Raw genomic sequence first — 19363 nt, 5'->3', positions numbered from 1 at the left:
TTCAATCATTATCGTTTTAAAGCCTAGACATACCTGTTAAAAAGAAAAAGCAAAAACAGAATGATTTCACTTTTTGTTCACATGACATATGCAGCTGATGGGCTTATCAATAATTTGATTGACGGACGGAGACCGTTCCTACAGAAAGGAATGTTAGTGCAATGAGGAGATAACCGTATTGTATTTTAAGCTCCGATTGTATCAATTGGTGATTTGGTGGTCGCAAATTAAGTTTACTGGCGACACCTTAGTGGAGTCAGAAAACCGGTCTTTGCAATCATCACATCATCAATCGGTGCCGTCAGAGCTTACAATACGATACAGTTATCTCATAATTGCATTAACCATGTTAACATTACTTCGTGTAAGAATGGTCTCCGTTCGTTTTGTAAATCGATGCCATGAAAGTTTGTGACGTTATCCATCAAAATAAAGGTTATAATCTATGTTGCATTCGAATAGCTTATAGTACGTACATGATTATATTTTGTAGATCTACCCACAGTAAGCATACCACAGAGTGCGTACAGTGTAAATGTTGGTAGTCAAATTACAATTCCTTGTATCGTGTCAGCTAATCCTACAGAAACCAATATCTACTGGACCGTGGCAGTCGGTAACAACGCCGAACAGACCATCTCTATGACAAATACCCAAAAGTATCAAGGATCTTCTATAAACTCCCCTTCATTGATCATTCTCAGTACAACTCAGAGTGACTCTGGTGTTTATAGATGTCATGCAACAAACAATGTTGGTACTGGACAGAGTAATCCGACAACACTTAATGTGGTGGGAAGTAAGTACAGGCCATTTTTAAGTAAACGGTAATATTGGAATGTTCTGCTGTTAAAATCAGATCTTATCAAGTATGGCATGAATTATACATAATCTCAGCTACATTGTATTCTTCGAATGATTGACAAAATATTTCTTAAGAATATTTGTTCATCTTGTAAACTATGTTTTGTATCAATACTCCACACTCACTTTTTAAATATGTAATTTAAAGTGATTTTTTTTATTTATTTTCCTATAGATATACCAGTTGTGACTGTTGCACAAACTAATTATCCTGTGAATTTTGGACAGTCTGTCCAGCTTGTATGTACTGTTAGTGCCACTCCAACCCAAACACAGGTGTACTGGACTAGAGTTCAGAACGGACAGGCAGTGACCATTTCTACAGCTAACACAGCCAAATATAGCGGATCTACCGTCAGTAACCCATCTCTTACAATCAGTAATGTTGATCAAAATGATGAAACATTTTATGTTTGTTATGCAACAAATTCAGTGGGAACAGGACAGAGTCAACAGACCTATGTAGATGTTTCTGGAAGTACGTATAAATCATATTTAGTTTACTCTTTAAGCTTATGCTTTGTGGTAATGCAGTTGATTTTGCCATTTCATTAGGAACTTTCCGTTTTGAATTTTCCTCGGAGTTCGTTTTTTTTGCTATTTTACTTTTTCAGAAACATTATAGGATTTTCTTTTGGTGTTTGTAAAGTACACTGTATTGGTATTTATCTCTTAATACAAATATAATATCCCATTGCATTCGGTATTGTTGTTATGCGTTCTGAAATTTTAAATACATTTTGAAATGATGGCTCTTTAACCACATTTTTATCTTGCAGATTTACCTGTAGTGACAGTTCAGTCCAATAGTTACAGTGTACTTCTTGGACAGACAGCAACACTTGTCTGCACAATATCCGCAAATCCAAGTGCCACAAGTGTACAGTGGTATAAAGTTATAAATGGAGTACAATCTTCCCTTTCAACCAATGCTGGGAAATATAACACACCAACTGTTAACAGTCCTAATCTTATTGTCAACACTGCTGCTCAGAGTGATGAGGGCTACTATGTCTGTACAGCAACTAACATTGTCGGAACCGGAACTTCATCTCAGACATATTTGACTGTTACAGGAAGTAAGTGTTTTCTGGTTAAAAAATTATCAAATATCAGATTTGGAAGCATCAATGTATCAGTTATCTTGGCAATTAGAATCAGTAGTTTTTATTTCGATTTTAAAATTACAAAGAAGTTAATACAAAATATTTATATAAGTTGGATTTTTTTTCGTTAAAAATGAAGTATTCTACATACACTTTGCTTTTGTTTAAATTGAACAAATGAGAATAATAGCTTATAAATGTATAAAGCAACTCATAATATGATTTAATAAAGCTTTTTTGTGAGACATCTTTTAAGTGAAATATTACTTTTTTCAGATTTGCCGTCAGTAACTGTAGCTTTATCAAATTACAACTCTAACATTGGTGCGACTGTGACACTTGGTTGTACTGTGGTTGCTTCCCCTGCTGCCACCAATGTGTACTGGCAACGTATTGTTAACAATCAACAACAAAGTATTGATACAACCTCCTCCAACTCACGATACAGTGGTTCTACTGTCTCTAATCCGTCACTGGTCATTACTAATGCTCAATCATCGGACGAAGGAAACTATATATGTTATGCTACAAATAACATTGGAACTGGTAACAGTCAGCAGACTTTTCTCGACGTCATTGGAAGTAAGTTTTTACGGAATAATAACTATATAGCAGTAATAAATCATATTTCCATTTCATTAACGGTCTCTTTCCTAATATTATTGTAAAATGCAACTAGTTTGATTCGTTAAGAACCAGTCATTATTTATTAAAAGCAAAATATTTAAATGAATCACTTTTCCAGATATACCTGTTGTGACAGTACAAGAAAATGTTTACTCTGTCAACATCGGAAGTAGCATCAATCTTGTGTGTAATGTACAAGCTAATCCTAGCCATACTTCAGTCACGTGGCGGAAAATTATAAATGGAGTAACAACAGCGGTGACAATATCTGGGAGGTTTTCCGGCGCAGCAGTCAACAGTCCAACTCTTACAATATCTAATGCAATACTTAATGATGAAGGCTACTATATATGTTTTGCTACAAATAGTGTTGGCACAGGTCAAAGTTCACAAACATTTTTGGATGTCATTGGAAGTAAGTAGACTGTACTAGAATATGAAGAAAGAAACAAAAATAAGACTATTTACCTTTAACATTGTGCATAAGGTTTTAAATATTATTGTACAAATGATTAACATCTTCATTTAAACATAACATTATATTTTAAACTCCAATTTAGCAGTAAAATGATGCTACTTTTAGTAATTAGATCAAGTTTATTTCAAAATCGAGAGAGATGTTTTACAGTTATACAAAAAAAACAAATATCTGTAGAATAAACCATATCTTTAACTACCTTCTTATGTCGTTAAGATTTTAATTATTTGTAAAATAACACCAGACTGTTTTCCAAAAGGAGTCCCAAATTGATTATTTAATAAATTCCTTGTTTTATCAAAATAAAATCTTTTGTCCGAAGCGTTGATGAGCAATGAAACGACCAACTAATAATATCCCGATTCAGTTATCAAATGAATGCTACATGTGATTTTGAAATAAATGAAATAAATTCTAACAATCATTCTATAGGTGTCCCTGCAGTGACTATTGGTTCTAACTACTACTCTGTAAACTACGGAAATACAGCAACCATTGTATGCAATGTTGTTGCAACACCAACAGAAACAAGTATATCGTGGCAGAAAATACAAAATGGTATACCGTCAACAGTAGTTATATCAGGGCGATACCAGGGTGGTACCGTGTCCTCCCCTAATTTGGTTATCACTGGTACCGGAATTACGGACGAGGCATTCTACATATGTTCTGCATCTAACAGTGTAGGAACTGGACAAAGTTCTCAGACATACCTCGATGTACAAGGAAGTAAGTACTACATAATAGAACATACCCCTGATATCAATATGATGTGTGACTATATATATATATCCCTGACATCCGTACGATAAATACCCTTGATACCAATCACTATGATATGTGACTATATAAATACCTCTGATATCAATATGATGAATGACTATATTAGTTAGTATTGCACTTTAATCAAACGCCTAATGCAGACATAAACACAAAATATGCATTCTTTCCTTCTCCTGTCAAAAATTGATAGGTGTTCGATGTGAACGATAGTTTCTGACAAAAATTAAATAGCCAACAATGATTTGTAAAACTCTAAATGTTATTATTGATCTACATTCTTTCTCTTACACCTGTTCCCTAAGTATAGATCGAATGTCTTATTCACAATTTTACTTTTTACAGCTGTTCCTGCCGTACAGATACTATCCAACTATTACTCAGTTCAGATTGGTCTTTCTGTCACGCTCCAGTGCACTGTGACAGCTAATCCATCTCATACAAGCGTGACATGGAAGAAGATAGTTAACGGACAGGAAACTAATATAGGATCAAACAGTAGATATTCAGGAGGCAGTACCAATACACCTTCTTTGACCATTTCGAACGCTGTTGACACAGACGAAGGGTATTACATATGTACCGCAGCAAATGCAGTGGGCACAGGTCAAAGTTCACAGACATATTTAGACGTTTCCGGAAGTAAGTTTGTTTATATGTTGTTGTTTTTTATTTGTATCGAATATTTTTTTAATTTTCTTCAATTTGGTCAAATAGTGCCTCTCTACAAGTATCAATAAAAAAATGTTCTGCATTGAACTAAAACTGTAATTGTATAGCTAGTATATCTGTTTGTTCATGTGAAGTGTCATTTAAGATCGAATCTAATTCTGTTTTATCCTTGTTCAGGTATATTAACAGTCACTGTACCCCAGTCATCCTATAGTGTGAATTATGGCCAGTCAGTACAGTTGGTATGTACTGTTTCCGGAACTCCTGCAGTACAAAATGTGTACTGGCAAAAGATTACAAATGGCGCACAGACAAATATCAACACTAACACTAATTCGAACAAATATTCTGGATCCACAACAGGAACCCCGTCTCTGACAATTCTAAATGCTGACAGTAATGACGTAGGGTCCTACACATGTTACGCTACAAACTCTGTCGGAACTGGACAGAGTCAACAAACTCAGCTCTCTGTAGTTGGCAGTAAGTTTATCTACACGATACAATGATACGCAAATGTCGCCTTCCTTTTCTAAGTTGTGACAATCAACAACTAAAAATATGTTGACCTCTTTTTTTTATATAAACTTTGTATTTGCTATAAACTAAAACAGTTATATCTATCAAAAATCAGTTGATGTATTGGTCTATCAATGATACAATGTGAATAATGTTGGTTATACAATACCGCAAGCGCTCATTTTTGTTAGCTATTCCAATTGTTTCGTGTTTATTCCTTCATAATGTGTTATCTTTTTCAGATGCACCTTCAGTGACTGTCGGACAAGGATACACTATTGCTCTTGGAAATTCTATAACTTTGACATGTACTGTATTTGCCACCCCGTCAGCCACAAGTGTTCAATGGAATAGAATAACAAACAATGTACCCGTTGCAATAAACGTAGCCAGTAACCCAAATAAATATTCAGGTGCGACTGTCAGTACACCATCTTTGACAATTTCCAACTCTGTTGAGGGCGATGAGGGATACTATACTTGTCAAGCAACAAATTCTGTCGGAACCGGAACTAGTACACAGACCTTCTTAAACGTTCAAGGAAGTAAGTAGCTGAATATTTTTCCATTATATGTTAATCTTCAAATGATCTTTTTCGAATTACGGTCACCTCAACTGATTTGGAAATATGCGTGCCCCAGCTCTCTCGAAATATTAACTATAGAACAAATTCAACTGAAAGTGCTCAACAAAGTATATATCATATGTTTCTATAAGAAATGTCCTCAACGATACCGATAAAACCGCCAATCAAATATGTTTTACGTTTGTAAAGCCTCTTGGAAAAGGATATTTAAGAAAAAATTTGAAATAACAAAACAAAAATCAACTCGATACATCAGAAAGCTATTCTTTTATCATTTTTGAATTACTCATGTTAAAATTTAGATAAAACATTTTCAATTAGATTCGTACGACTGTTTATTAATTTATTTGTCTGTTTACTTTTAAAGCAATACCAGTGGTTACCATTGCCCAAGCACAGTATAGTGTTACTGTTGGTTTGTCCGTCACCTTAGTTTGTACCGTGTCAGCCAACCCTGCTCATACATCAGTTAATTGGCAAAAAGTTGTCAATGGAGTATCGACAAATATCAATCTCTTCCAGACCAATAAATACTCAGGATCTACTACCTCATCACCATCCTTGACTGTTCTCAATGTTGTCCTTTCTGATGAAGGATATTACACATGTAGTGCCCAGAATAGTGTCGGCACAGGTACAAGTTCACAGACATTCCTGGATGTTTCGGGAAGTAAGTAAATGTATCCGTTATTGAGATGCAAATCTCAACATCTAAAGTTTATTTGATTAAAAACTATGTTTGAGAATATCTAAACGCATCTATTTTCATATTGTATTTATACATATAATTTTCTTATTCATACATACCGATCAGAAATTTAGACATAAGTAGGCGATTTATTATTTACAAGCATCTTGTAAAAAACTTGTCTACTAATTTGACATTTTGGAAAGTTCCAATTAGGAGAAGAGTACAAATAACTAGATTAAAAATTTATGTCAGAAGTTTCCCGTTTAATCCTGATATATATAGCGTTTGTTCATTCGATCCTTGAATACATCATGTTTGTCCCTTTGAATTTATTTTAGGTGTTCCCGTAGTAACAGTACTATCAACCAGTTACTCTATCAACGTCGGTAACTCAATAACGTTACAGTGTACTGTAAGTGCCAATCCATCAGCGACAAGTGTCACATGGCAGCGATTCACCAATAATGTAGCAACAAATATTGACCTGTCCAGTGGGCGTTACAGCGGAAGTTCTGTTGGCTCACCGTCACTGGTCATAAGTAATACTGTCATATCAGATGAGGGGTTCTATATCTGTAAAGCTACTAATAGCATTGGATCTGGACAAAGTCAACAAACATTTTTAGATGTTATTGGAAGTAAGTTAAAGTATATAATAATTATGTCTTATGTCTATAGTTCAGGATTATAAATTTTGTTTCGAAAATTCATTTAATCATCAAATGATTAAATTTTATCACGTTTGTTTTCTAAATATATTAAACGAAAATATATTGATTTCTTTAAGGTATTCCAACAGTCACTGTTCCACAATCTACATACACAGTCAATAGAGGGTCATCAGTTACACTACAGTGTACATATACCTCAAACCCAGCACCTACTAGTGTTTTCTGGGAAAGGACTGTAGCCAATCAGGTCACAATTATCTCTACAGCTATCAGTAAATATGATGGTTCCACCACACAGTCGCCATCTTTGATAATAAATACTGCTGACGAAGCCGACGAGGCCAATTATGTTTGTAAAGTAACCAACAGTGTCGGAACTGGAATCAGCTCTTCTACATTCCTTGATGTTTTAGGCAGTAAGTATGTTTTTGACATAACATCAAAATCACTATACATTTATTATTCACATTTTAGAAGTCATAAGATGGAGTTATATGTTATCACAAATTACATTGCTAAAGTTGCATTTTATTGGAATATTTTGTATGTTAAACATTCTGTTTGAAAAGACAAATACCAGGACTTACTTTGAAATTCAATGATAAAAAAATATATTCCCCATCCGATACCATGCGTTAAACTAAATAATAAACCATGAGTTAAATTGTTTTCAGATTTAGCAATGCTTTCTGTTGTTTTCATTTGAAGTTATGCCTAATTTATCTTATGTCAACAATACTCGAGGAACCTTTGATAACTAATTCCAAACAATTGGAGTTTAATTTTAGATTTGCATGTTTTGCAAGCTTGAAATTAGAAGAAATTAAACCAGAAGGGACTAAAATTAATTGCCAAATCCATCTAATATTAAGTTTGCATACGGGAGTTTAACCTCCTTTTTTTAATAAATTTATTGAGCTTCGTAAATCTTGAAGTATAAATCCAATTAAAAATCATTAAAATCATGTTGTATTTTTATTAGATATACCTGTTGTGACAACGCCTACGTCAGCATATACTGTAAATGTTGGTGATTCAATTACCATGACATGTACCGTAACAGCTAACCCACAACACACCACCGTTTACTGGCAATATATATCTGGTGGCTCATCTACAAATGTAAACATGGGAGGAAGATTTAGTGGATCATCAGTCAGCTCACCCTCCCTAACATTATCTACTGCACAGTTATCAGACCAAGGAACATATGTTTGCTATGCTACTAATAGTGTAGGAACAGGACAGAGTACCCAGGTTGTATTGGCTGTTACAGGAAGTAAGTACTAATATAATGATTGCTATCACAATTTACCATCTGATTTGACTCCTGGATAACGTCCTGAATATATGTTAGACTCACACCACAAGTGACTGTTTACCTAAAAGACTTGTTTCTCTACTGGTATAATAAAACACCGAAACCTTATCTCTCGTTGGTGTTATTCCTTAGCATTGGAAATCATCTACTATAAATGGCGCCCACGTATTATTACTAGTATACAGACGAGATAAAAAAAATACTGTTTTAAAGACGCCATAACGAAATCATGAATTATTACACGATAAACTTAAACTCTGTTCACAAAAACTCTGCCTTAGTAACTCTATTAAGTTTTTATTAAAAACTTTATAACATTAAAACGATGGAATTTATGCATGTATCAACAATTTTCTTTCAGGTGTTCCAAGTGTAAGTCTTACTCAGACAGCTTTTACTGGAAACTATGGAGACACAATTACACTTGGTTGTACTGTATCTGCTAATCCCGGTGTTACCTCTATATACTGGCAGAAAGTTTCGGGAAGTGTAACTTCCACTGTAGACATGTCTAACTCCAGATATACTGGATCATCTGTCAGTACACCATCCTTTACCATAACTAACCTCAATAGTAACGATGGTGGGAATTATATATGTCTAGCTGCTAATTCAGTCGGAACTGGTCAGAGTGTACAAGGACCTTTAACAGTTGTTGGAAGTGAGTATTGTACTTTTATATATAGCTGTTATAGTCTGCTATTTTTGCTAATAAGCAGTGATGTAGAGTTAAAATTTAAAAAAAACAGCAATTTTGAAAATCTAAAAAAACATCTCAACATATTGGTTTTAAAAGTTAAAAGCGGTGATCTGTCAATGAATCTCGTAGAAACGTTTTCTAATATATTTCGAAATGGATGGAGCAATTTTTGTAATTTCAATTTTTCATCAAAGACTTCAACTCATTTTGAGATAGATGTTTTCTAACATGTTCTCTAACCTTTCCCAATCTTTTTAGACGTTCCAGTTGTTACAGTAAGTCAACCAACTTACTCCACAAACATTGGGAATACCATTGTATTGGCTTGTGTAGTGTCTGCCAACCCTCCACACACTGCCGTTTACTGGACACGACAGATCAACAATGGCAATACAGAAACTCTGAATCCTACTTCCTCTACAAAATATTCCGGATCAACTATACAGTCACCGTCTTTGACTATCAACAACGTAGACACGTCTGATGAAGGCAATTATATATGTCATGCAACGAATGCTGTTGGCACTGGTCAGAGCTCACAGACGTTCTTAGATATTGTCGGAAGTAAGTAAATGAAGATGTTAATGCGGCTAAAATATAAAATAATACTGTGAATTAAAGTCTAAAGCAGATATAAATGAACAATATAACTTCACAAACATGACATAATAGTGGCTTCTATCCAGGTACTTGTTTTTCAAAAATCCACTTTTCTAGTCAGTTAAACTTAATAACATAGCAATATAGCAAACATAGCACGTCTTTTTTTCATTATGATAAAAGATTTATCACCACAATATTTAATTTGCGCTTGTTTTAGTTCAATAAGACTTACGATCTGACTGCATTTTTTAAGATATTATGTTTGTGTAATTAGAGAGTTTAATAATGTTATTTTTTCTCATACATAGATATCCCATCTGTAACGGCGTCAATCGTCTCCTCTGTGAAGGTGGGGAATTCTGTGACAATAACCTGTGCAGTAACAGCAACACCAGCTGCTACCCAGATAGTCTGGCAGAGACTTGTAAATAGTGTGACTACAACTATGGATTTAAGTAGTAACCGATACAGCGGAGGAACGATATTTAACCCGTCTCTCACTATTAACACTGTACAAGAAGGCGACCAAGGACAGTATGTTTGTCAAGCTGCAAATAGCGTAGGAACAGGAACTAGTAATAATGTCTATCTAACTGTGACCGGAGGTAAATATTATAGTCATATTTTTTATAAAATGATCATTGTAACAATACGTTTCTGTATTCAGAAAATAAACATTATCTGTAAGTAAAGCATGTCATCAGAAAGACCCTAAGTAAAGTAGATGGCATTAGTGTTTTTATAAATGAATATCAAGTATGAATAGTTATTTATTCTCACTTTCTGGCTAATACCAGTCTCATATGAGTAAAATGTCTGTTTTATTTCTAGATGCACCTACATCCATTGCCATTAGTCCCAGTCCAATAACTGTAAATGAAGGCCAGACTATAACAGCTACATGTACAGCCCTAGGAAGTCCAACGATAACATACACCTGGTTTAAGGGCAATTCAAATACACAGTTGTCCACAGGTTCTGTTCTACAGATTACATCCTCAACACGCACAGATGCCGGAACGTACCAATGTAGAGCTTCCAACACCTATGGAAATGCTGACGCGACTGTTGCAGTAGAGGTTCAATGTAAGTATCTTCATTGGGAATGAAATCTTATTTGTATTTTTATGCCCAATATATATGCGAATTATGTTTTCTGGTCTGTGGGTCCGTCCGTCCGTTCGTCCCGCTTCAAGTTAAAGTTTTTGGTCGAGTTAGTTTTTGATGAAGTTGAAGTCCAATCAACTTGAAACTTAGTACACATGTTATCTATGATATGATCTTTCTAATTGTAATACCAAATTAGAGATTGACCCTGTTTTTAAAGTCCAATGAACATAGAAAATTATAGTGCGGATGGGGAATCCGTGGACTGGGGACACAGTCTTGTTATTGCTTATTAAATAACAATAAAACCCTACTTGATAATATTTGCTCATCATTGTTTTTTTTATCAATCCTGTAAGTTTTCTACTTGATAATATTTGCTCATTATTGTTTTTTTATCAATCCTGTAAGTTTTCTCATTATTGTTTTTTTATCAATCCTGTAAGTTTTCTACTTGATAATATTTGCTCATTATTGTTTTTTTATCAATCCTGTAAGTTTTCTACTTGATAATATTTGCTCATTATTGTTTTTTTATCAATCCTGTAAGTTTTCTACTTGATAATATTTGCTCATTATTGTTTTTTTTTTCAATCCTGTAAGTTTTCTACTTGATAATGTTTGCTCATTATTGTTTTTTTTATCAATCCTGTAAGTTTTCTACTTGATAATGTTTGCTCATCATTGTTTTTTTTATCAATCCTGTAAGTTTTCTACTTGATAATGTTTGCTCATCATTGTTTTTTTTATCAATCCTGTAAGTTTTCTACTTGATAATATTTGCTCATTATTGTTTTTTTATCAATCCTGTAAGTTTTCTCATTATTGTTTTTTTATCAATCCTGTAAGTTTTCTACTTGATAATATTTGCTCATTATTGTTTTTTTATCAATCCTGTAAGTTTTCTACTTGATAATATTTGCTCATTATTGTTTTTTTATCAATCCTGTAAGTTTTCTACTTGATAATATTTGCTCATTATTGTTTTTTTTTCAATCCTGTAAGTTTTCTACTTGATAATGTTTGCTCATTATTGTTTTTTTTATCAATCCTGTAAGTTTTCTACTTGATAATGTTTGCTCATCATTGTTTTTTTTATCAATCCTGTAAGTTTTCTACTTGATAATGTTTGCTCATCATTGTTTTTTTTATCAATCCTGTAAGTTTTCTACTTGATAATGTTTGCTCATCATTGTTTTTTTTATCAATCCTGTAAGTTTTCTACTTGATAATATTTGCTCATTATTGTTTTTTTATCAATCCTGTAAGTTTTCTACTTGATAATATTTGCTCATCATTGTTTTTTTTATCAATCCTGTAAGTTTTCTACTTGATAATGTTTGCTCATCATTGTTTTTTTTATCAATCCTGTAAGTTTTCTACTTGATAATATTTGCTCATCATTGTTTTTTTTATCAATCCTGTAAGTTTTCTACTTGATAATATTTGCTCATCATTGTTTTTTTTATCAATCCTGTAAGTTTTCTACTTGATAATGTTTGCTCATCATTGTTTTTTTATCAATCCTGTAAGTTTTCTACTTGATAATATTTGCTCATCATTGTTTTTTTTATCAATCCTGTAAGTTTTCTACTTGATAATGTTTGCTCATCATTGTTTTTTTTATCAATCCTGTAAGTTTTCTACTTGATAATATTTGCTCATCATTGTTTTTTTATCAATCCTGTAAGTTTTCTACTTGATAATATTTGCTCATTATTGTTTTTTATCAATCCTGTAAGTTTTCTACTTGATAATATTTGCTCATCATTGTTTTTTTATCCTGTAAGTTTTCGAACTGATTGATAGTCTTTCATTTGCATGCAAAACTCAGAAAACGACATAATACTAATATAAGTAGAATTAAGCTGAAATATTCAGACTAGTGAGGCTTTTTAAAGGAATTACCTATTATTTAATCAGCCTTCTTTTAATAAAAAGAGCTTTTATAAATTGTGACTTGGATGGAGAGTTATCTTTTTGGCACTCATTCCACTTCTTCCTTTATCTATTTACTAACTCTAACAAAAAGTGTATGTTCATTTCCACAGATGTGCCCGATGTAACTATCTCACAACCGTCCCAAGGCAGTGGTGGACAGGCTATAACAATACAATGCTCCTACGTTTCGAACCCAGGAGCTACTAATGTTATATGGAGCAAAGGAAACCAAGGCATTACTATTGATGGTAGCAAATACGTCGGTGGTACCTTGTCCAATCCTAGTCTTACCATCACTAACTTAGCTTCTTCTGATCAAGGATCATACAGATGTTCAGTAGTGAATTCCGTTGGACAAGGAGATTCATCATCTGTCACTCTTTCGGTTGATACATCAAGTAAGTCCCATGCGTCATTATAAAAACTTTTCTTAGAAAAATCTAGGTATATACTGTTTGATTGTAGATTACCTGCTGACCAGAATGTTTGATTTCTCCACATTTGGATATTGATTTATAGAGTATTAAATGGTTGTTTGTCATGTACATTTTCTGTCTATTAAATGAGTCATCGTTGATGAAATCCTTATTCTAGTTTTGTAATTTGAATAAACATAGTTATTCTGATTTATTTGTAAAGATTGGGATAGTTGACTATATCTTGTAGAAATAGCTGGTTTTATATGATTTTTTAACGCTTCCGATAAAGATAGATCTATAACAGCGAATATCTATAAAGTGTGTTTCCCTTATGGTTTTATTTCAAAGTATAAAAAGGTTTACTATGCACTTCTTAAAGCATACATTTTAATTGTTGATATTAAATATTAAAGACTTTATCAATTTTAACCAAAGGTTATTACAGTAGCTTAAAACTCAAGTTTTAATTTATATCGTTGTTCGGTATTGCTGCTATTTTACTGTTATAAAAGTAAAAACTTGAAACTTCAGAACTGTTTAACAATTTTATATTACAATGTTTCAGCTGCGCCATCATACATAAGAATAACACCAGCAGGTGTTGTAGTACAGGAAGGTCAAGGTTTCACCCTGACTTGTGATGCTGATGGTGATCCTGCTCCAATATATAACTGGTATCACAATGACGTTATGATACATGAAGGTGCTGTCCTAACTATATCTAATTCCCTTTGGACTGAACATGATGGTTTACATTTGTGTAAAGCTACCAACACTAAGGGAAGCAGACAGACGTGGGAAGATGTTGATGTGCAGCGTGAGTTATATAAAGTTTGTGTTTTAGATCAAAATCAATTAATATTTGTAACATCATTTTAAATAATAAAAGTTCTGTTGATAAAGCCAATAAGAAAAACTGGCTTTTCTTAGTTTTGTGTAGTTTAAGGTGCATTGCATACTTCAAAAATGTCTTTCTTCCTTTCCAAAAATTGTGTTGCCAATTCATTGTTTAAATCCAACTCTGTACCTTTGTCTTCTTACATGTTAATGAACCTTACATTCTAATAATTTACAGATATACCCGTGAGTAATGTTGCACAGACAAGCATATCCGAAACAGTTGGCAATCCTGTCAGTCTTAGCTGTGACACCCGTGCTAACCCATCGGCTACTGCTTGGGAATGGTTTTATAATGGTAATTCTCTAACGTCAACCAATAAAGTGCTAGTAGTTGACATGGATACAGAAAGTGATGCCGGAACCTATACGTGTAGAGCTACAAACGCAGTAGGATCATCTGCAGACATTGCATTCAGCATTGGTATAGGAACAGGGATCGGTAAGTGTACTTCTTCATACTTTGTATTTATAGATACTTCACGATTTTTTACAAAAAAATGCATCTTACAAGTTAAGTTTGTACTGGTCGTCGAACGAAATTATATTTTTCTGACATTTTTCATATAAATGGATTTTGTTTTCATATATTTTGTTATCATTTGTTCTTCACACTATTACTTAAAGTATCGAAGACGAACTGTAATCAATGAAGACAATATCATGGACATTACGATTTGTACCGTTTAAGTCCTACGGAAATGTTATTGCTTTACTAATTGCACATGTTGGTACTTTTTTCTTGTCATCCTTTACTTTTCCTCTTGTGGAAGGTAGTTAGAGCATTCATTTATAAATTAACAACTTGTATTATTATTCCGATGTTTACTTTACAGTTGACCCAGCAGGTACGCAGTATTTGATTGTCTCTCTATCTTTGTCTTTTTCATTGCAGTATTTGATTGTCTCTCTATCTTTGTCTTTTTCATTGCAGTATTTGATTGTCTCTCTATCTTTGTCTTTTTCATTGCAGTATTTGATTGTCTCTCTATCTTTGTCTTTTTCATTAACATCTTCCATGGCTTTGTCAGCATGAGAATCGAATGTTATAATGTGTGATCATTATCATACAATTTCTGATGTGATCGATCTTTATTAGAATAGTTTTTACTTTCTTTTTTAACTTCTTGATCAGCTACTAATTGATTATTTCTATTATTAACTAATTTATTGAGTAAATAATCTTTTTCTTCTTGGTGTATTTTGAGTTTAACTCCTATTATTATACCAATGTATAATGTTTAAATAAGCATGTTCGTGTATAGAAGTTAATCATTGTATGCTGTTGGAAGATTAAAATTGCAATTAATCCACGATAATCTATATGAAGACATTATTGAACTACATAGAAGTCTTGTTATATTTCTTTTTTTTCAAAAAAACAGCCAGTTTCTTCCTTTTGATATTTCAGGAGTTTCCAATTATTTTTTTTTCATTAACGGACCTGTAACGTTTTTAAACTGAACTTTGCTTTGTTCGCTTTTCCTGTGCGTGACATGTGATGGTTATATAAGACATCAAAGGATTATTAGATATCTATCGTTGAGATACTTTCAGAATAATTCTTCCCTTTTTTATATTTGTGATATATATTAGAAATTGAATTTTTCCTGGGTTGTTTTGTAGGTCCTGGCCTTGGAGCATCGACAGGCGCATCTTCATCATTATCTACTGGAGAAATAGCCGCCATTATTCTAGCCATTCTTTTTGTCTTACTGCTAGTCATCGGAATCATCATATGTTGTTGTTGTCAAGGTATGTGTTTATATAAGACTATAAAACCTCAATTTAACAAGACTGTTAAAACCTCAAGAATGGTATCACGATATCGTCTTAATATATATGTCAGACCTGACTGTTTTCTTATATTATTTTGAATGTTATAGAAATGTCAAGTATCCTTCTTGTGATATTTTTTTATATATTTTTTTACTTGATTTTTTTATTTGATTGGACAGTTACACATTTTTCGGTTTTGTACTTGTCCTTTCTAAAATAATGAAGATGCGGCTCAATTATTTTTGAAGTGTTAAAACCATCTGAATATCTCATAAACAATCATTTCAAACAATAGCTTTTGTAATAAATATGCACACTCGTCGGAAAGAGAGACGAAAGATACAAAGGGACATTTACACTAATGTAAAATATAAACTTTTTGGGTAAACATCAATGAAAATGAAGTGCTAACCAGTGACAACAAAGTAGGAAACACATATTCAGCACTTTAACAATAGACAATAATCTACATAATATGAAAAGCTCACAAAATCTCCAGTTTACAGTAAATGTGGATATATCAAAGATTAATAAATTATTTCAATGTATGTATATATATGCTTTTAGGATACTGTGCGTCCCTGTGTGGTGGTAAGAAAGAAAAGGTTACTCCACAACCAGCACCTAAGATAGTTCAAGTACCTGTCTATTATGAAGAACCAGAGGAATCCGTCATATCACTCCGTAAATTGGAAATTCCACGATTTTATGAGGAACCTGTAATTGTTGCATCGTAAGTGAAACATTATGTCTTTAACACAAAATTGAACTCTAATTCGTATCAATATTTTAGTTTTTGTTGATTCAAATAGCTCTATGCAATAATTTGTATTAAATTAAATTATATTTTTTCAATCGATATTTATAGATTATCTTTGATTATCTCAACGAGATTGATTTTCTCGCTTGAGCTGGTACAGCGAAAGTGAGAAAAGCAATCGAGTTGAGATGACCAATGATAATCTGTTTATCGCTATTTTAACTATGAAGACGTTGTCTATTTTAATGTCAATTTCGTTAGCAACGCCACGTGGCCTCCTTAGTTTCAAGCGATAATTTTTCCATCTCAAGCGAGATGCATGATATGAAAATTATCACAAAAAAGATCAAAGGAAAAATGCACAAAATAGCGATAATATGAATTATAATGAGAGAGATATTGAATATTTTAAGGTATGACATGTTTACATTCTTGTTATCTATTTTTTTGTAGAGAACCACCAACAACTATGGTTAGGAAGATACGTCATAAGAAACATAGAACATACAGGTAACTATATTTTATAATAATTACATTAGATGTAAGTTTCATTATAATACGTTATTCTGATTGGCTAACATGTTATTCCGTAAACAATTGCATCAGACAATAACATTTATCATGCATGATGATACGAGGTCCCACAAAAAAGTGCACAGGTGAATTAAATAAAACTGGATAAAAAGCGTGTTTTCATGATTTTAGCTAAAAAAATGTAATTATAAGTATTGAATACTTCTTTTTGAAACTTTATAGGGTTGTAAAAGCGTTGACCGTGCGTACATTTTTAGAATGAAGCGCTTCCGCGCTTCATACAAAATGTACTTCGGTCAACGCTTTTACCACCCAATAAATTTACAAAAAGAAGCATTCAATTCTTAATTAAAATATTGACTCCACTGTCTTTATACCATAACTTAGTTTGTATTTCTAGTAAAAAATATTCCATAGACTCGTGATATAAATTAAAGAGAAGATGACAAAAAAGTTAAGATAATGATTATCCATGAAATAAATGAAACTAAGTCTGCAATTTACAGTGAATATGTCCAACAAATTCAGCCAAAACAATGTCTTAATCGCGTTTTGTCTGTTAATACATGAATACATGCTTAACATTTTTGAGTGACATTCAAAACCAAATTAGCACAATTGACATCGTTTAAACAGCGAAACTTAATTTTTAATGTTTTTTATTTCAGACGGCCATCAGACGAATATGAGATTAGCAAGTACCAAGTCCTTAAGCCTGATGAAACAAGAGAACTGTAAGTAGGACTTTCATAATGTATTTCAATCTTTTATTTTTCTTCTTTCAATACGTTTCCACTAAATGGTTAAAGAAACGCTTGCATGCCTCAACATGTCATTATCTTATATTTTAGCTTTGATTTTAAAATGTCAATGATTGTTAGTTATTGTATAAAAATATATTATGCAAATGGGTTTTCTCATAGACTTCATTGGAATATATTTTTTACAGTGAGACAACAGAACGTGCCAGAGAAAACACTTATGTAACATCCACTGGAACACGTCAACAATACTATCTTCCAGATGTTGAGTACACATACGATGAGGAAGAAGAACGCAGACGAAGAAGACGTAGAAGGAAGAAGAAGAGCAAACGTCATCACGAAGAACACGAAGTTCACGATAACGAAATTATCGTCGAAGATAGAATAGAGAATGGAGATGTTTTACGTTCCTCAGTAAGATCAAGACGTAGCGATCATGACAACTTAAGAGCGTCTACTAGGTCACGTGATGCTGATTATGACGTAGTAACCGGTGAAGAATTTTATTACGAGCAGGAGTAATTTGATGTATTAGATATAGGTTATAATATTGCAACTGGAATATCTTGTAACAGCTCTTTTATAGTTATCATTACGTTTCATAGTTGAAAATATAAACAGTGAAAAAAGGGCAACTGCACGCTTACTAGTTTTTCTTTAATAGACTAGCATATTATTACTTTCAGACATTTTACGCATTTATGTCAAATGTGTAAAGTGATAGACTTTTAGACAGAACATAGTACTATTGGTATTAGTAACATTATGTGGCAATAGTGCCGTAAATCAGGTGTTAATTTAAGGTGTGTGAGTAGAACCTTATATGCTTTAGATTGTAGAGAAATATGTGTGTAATAGAAATAAGGTGCCTTGTTATCACAATCAATTGTTTAATGTCTTTCATACACGAATATCGAGGCAATCTACATGTTTTATAGACAATTTTTTATCTTATTTTTACGAGATTGTTATATTAATATGATCCTGCATTTTGAATTGTGCTAACTTTCATTTAGATTCCTTTATATTAAATGGTCTTTTTATGATCCGTCCAATTGTCATTTATTAGCTCATTTTGATATTATTTGTCATATTGTTTATCACTATAGGTTTAGATTTTATTGTTTACGAATTTAATTTAGATTTTCTTGTTATCTACCGTCCCATGCTGTATCTTTTGTTTCTGAATATTTTGAACATATGTTTTTGTTGTTGAATTAATAAATTATCTTGTTTTAGGTAAATTTTTATATTTATATGAAATATCTCTAAATAAATATGTTATTTGTTTTCTTTGCTTTCTTGAGTTTAAAAAAAATGCATGCTAAAAAAAGTATCTTATGAATTGAACATCACATAACTGCTGTTGCCTGATTTCATTGCAAGATCAGGAAAAGGGTTTAAAGTAAAAGGTATGATGGTATGATGATCTACAATATAAACGATTGTCTACCTGTACATATACTCATGAGGCAATTCGTATCTTGATTGAAACCGTCATCATAAACCTGACTATATTCAATCATAACTCGACTTGATATAC

The 19363-nt window shown here is 32.7% G+C and overlaps 1 protein-coding gene across 4 annotated transcripts in view; it reads left to right on the top strand.

The window, feature by feature from the left end:
• LOC134697558 (hemicentin-1-like) overlaps nucleotides 1–19109 on the top strand; it is a 33933-nt gene extending 14824 nt beyond the window's left edge. For 3 of the 4 annotated variants that reach the window (XM_063559842.1, XM_063559858.1, XM_063559850.1), the window contains exons 14-39: nucleotides 494–799; nucleotides 1040–1342; nucleotides 1644–1943; nucleotides 2247–2552; nucleotides 2716–3012; nucleotides 3508–3804; nucleotides 4201–4497; nucleotides 4705–5010; nucleotides 5289–5591; nucleotides 6001–6303; nucleotides 6663–6962; nucleotides 7112–7411; nucleotides 7978–8274; nucleotides 8678–8977; nucleotides 9275–9580; nucleotides 9928–10224; nucleotides 10451–10705; nucleotides 12778–13065; nucleotides 13652–13903; nucleotides 14162–14425; nucleotides 14820–14831; nucleotides 15610–15738; nucleotides 16330–16495; nucleotides 16976–17032; nucleotides 17725–17790; nucleotides 18006–19109. In XM_063559842.1, the coding sequence (XP_063415912.1) occupies nucleotides 494–799; nucleotides 1040–1342; nucleotides 1644–1943; nucleotides 2247–2552; nucleotides 2716–3012; nucleotides 3508–3804; nucleotides 4201–4497; nucleotides 4705–5010; nucleotides 5289–5591; nucleotides 6001–6303; nucleotides 6663–6962; nucleotides 7112–7411; nucleotides 7978–8274; nucleotides 8678–8977; nucleotides 9275–9580; nucleotides 9928–10224; nucleotides 10451–10705; nucleotides 12778–13065; nucleotides 13652–13903; nucleotides 14162–14425; nucleotides 14820–14831; nucleotides 15610–15738; nucleotides 16330–16495; nucleotides 16976–17032; nucleotides 17725–17790; nucleotides 18006–18342 (6644 nt within the window). In that variant the 3' untranslated portion in view covers nucleotides 18343–19109. The remainder of the gene's footprint in view (nucleotides 1–493; nucleotides 800–1039; nucleotides 1343–1643; nucleotides 1944–2246; nucleotides 2553–2715; nucleotides 3013–3507; nucleotides 3805–4200; nucleotides 4498–4704; nucleotides 5011–5288; nucleotides 5592–6000; nucleotides 6304–6662; nucleotides 6963–7111; nucleotides 7412–7977; nucleotides 8275–8677; nucleotides 8978–9274; nucleotides 9581–9927; nucleotides 10225–10450; nucleotides 10706–12777; nucleotides 13066–13651; nucleotides 13904–14161; nucleotides 14426–14819; nucleotides 14832–15609; nucleotides 15739–16329; nucleotides 16496–16975; nucleotides 17033–17724; nucleotides 17791–18005) is intronic. The other variant, XM_063559865.1, reaches the window with a different exon arrangement.
• Nucleotides 19110–19363: the final 254 nt, after the last annotated feature.

The sequence above is a fragment of the Mytilus trossulus genome, chromosome 1, assembly GCF_036588685.1.
Source record: "Mytilus trossulus isolate FHL-02 chromosome 1, PNRI_Mtr1.1.1.hap1, whole genome shotgun sequence".
NCBI lineage: Eukaryota > Metazoa > Mollusca > Bivalvia > Mytilida > Mytilidae > Mytilus > Mytilus trossulus.
Note: the sequence above shows the minus strand (reverse complement) of the source record. Positions and strands in the feature narration are given on the sequence as shown.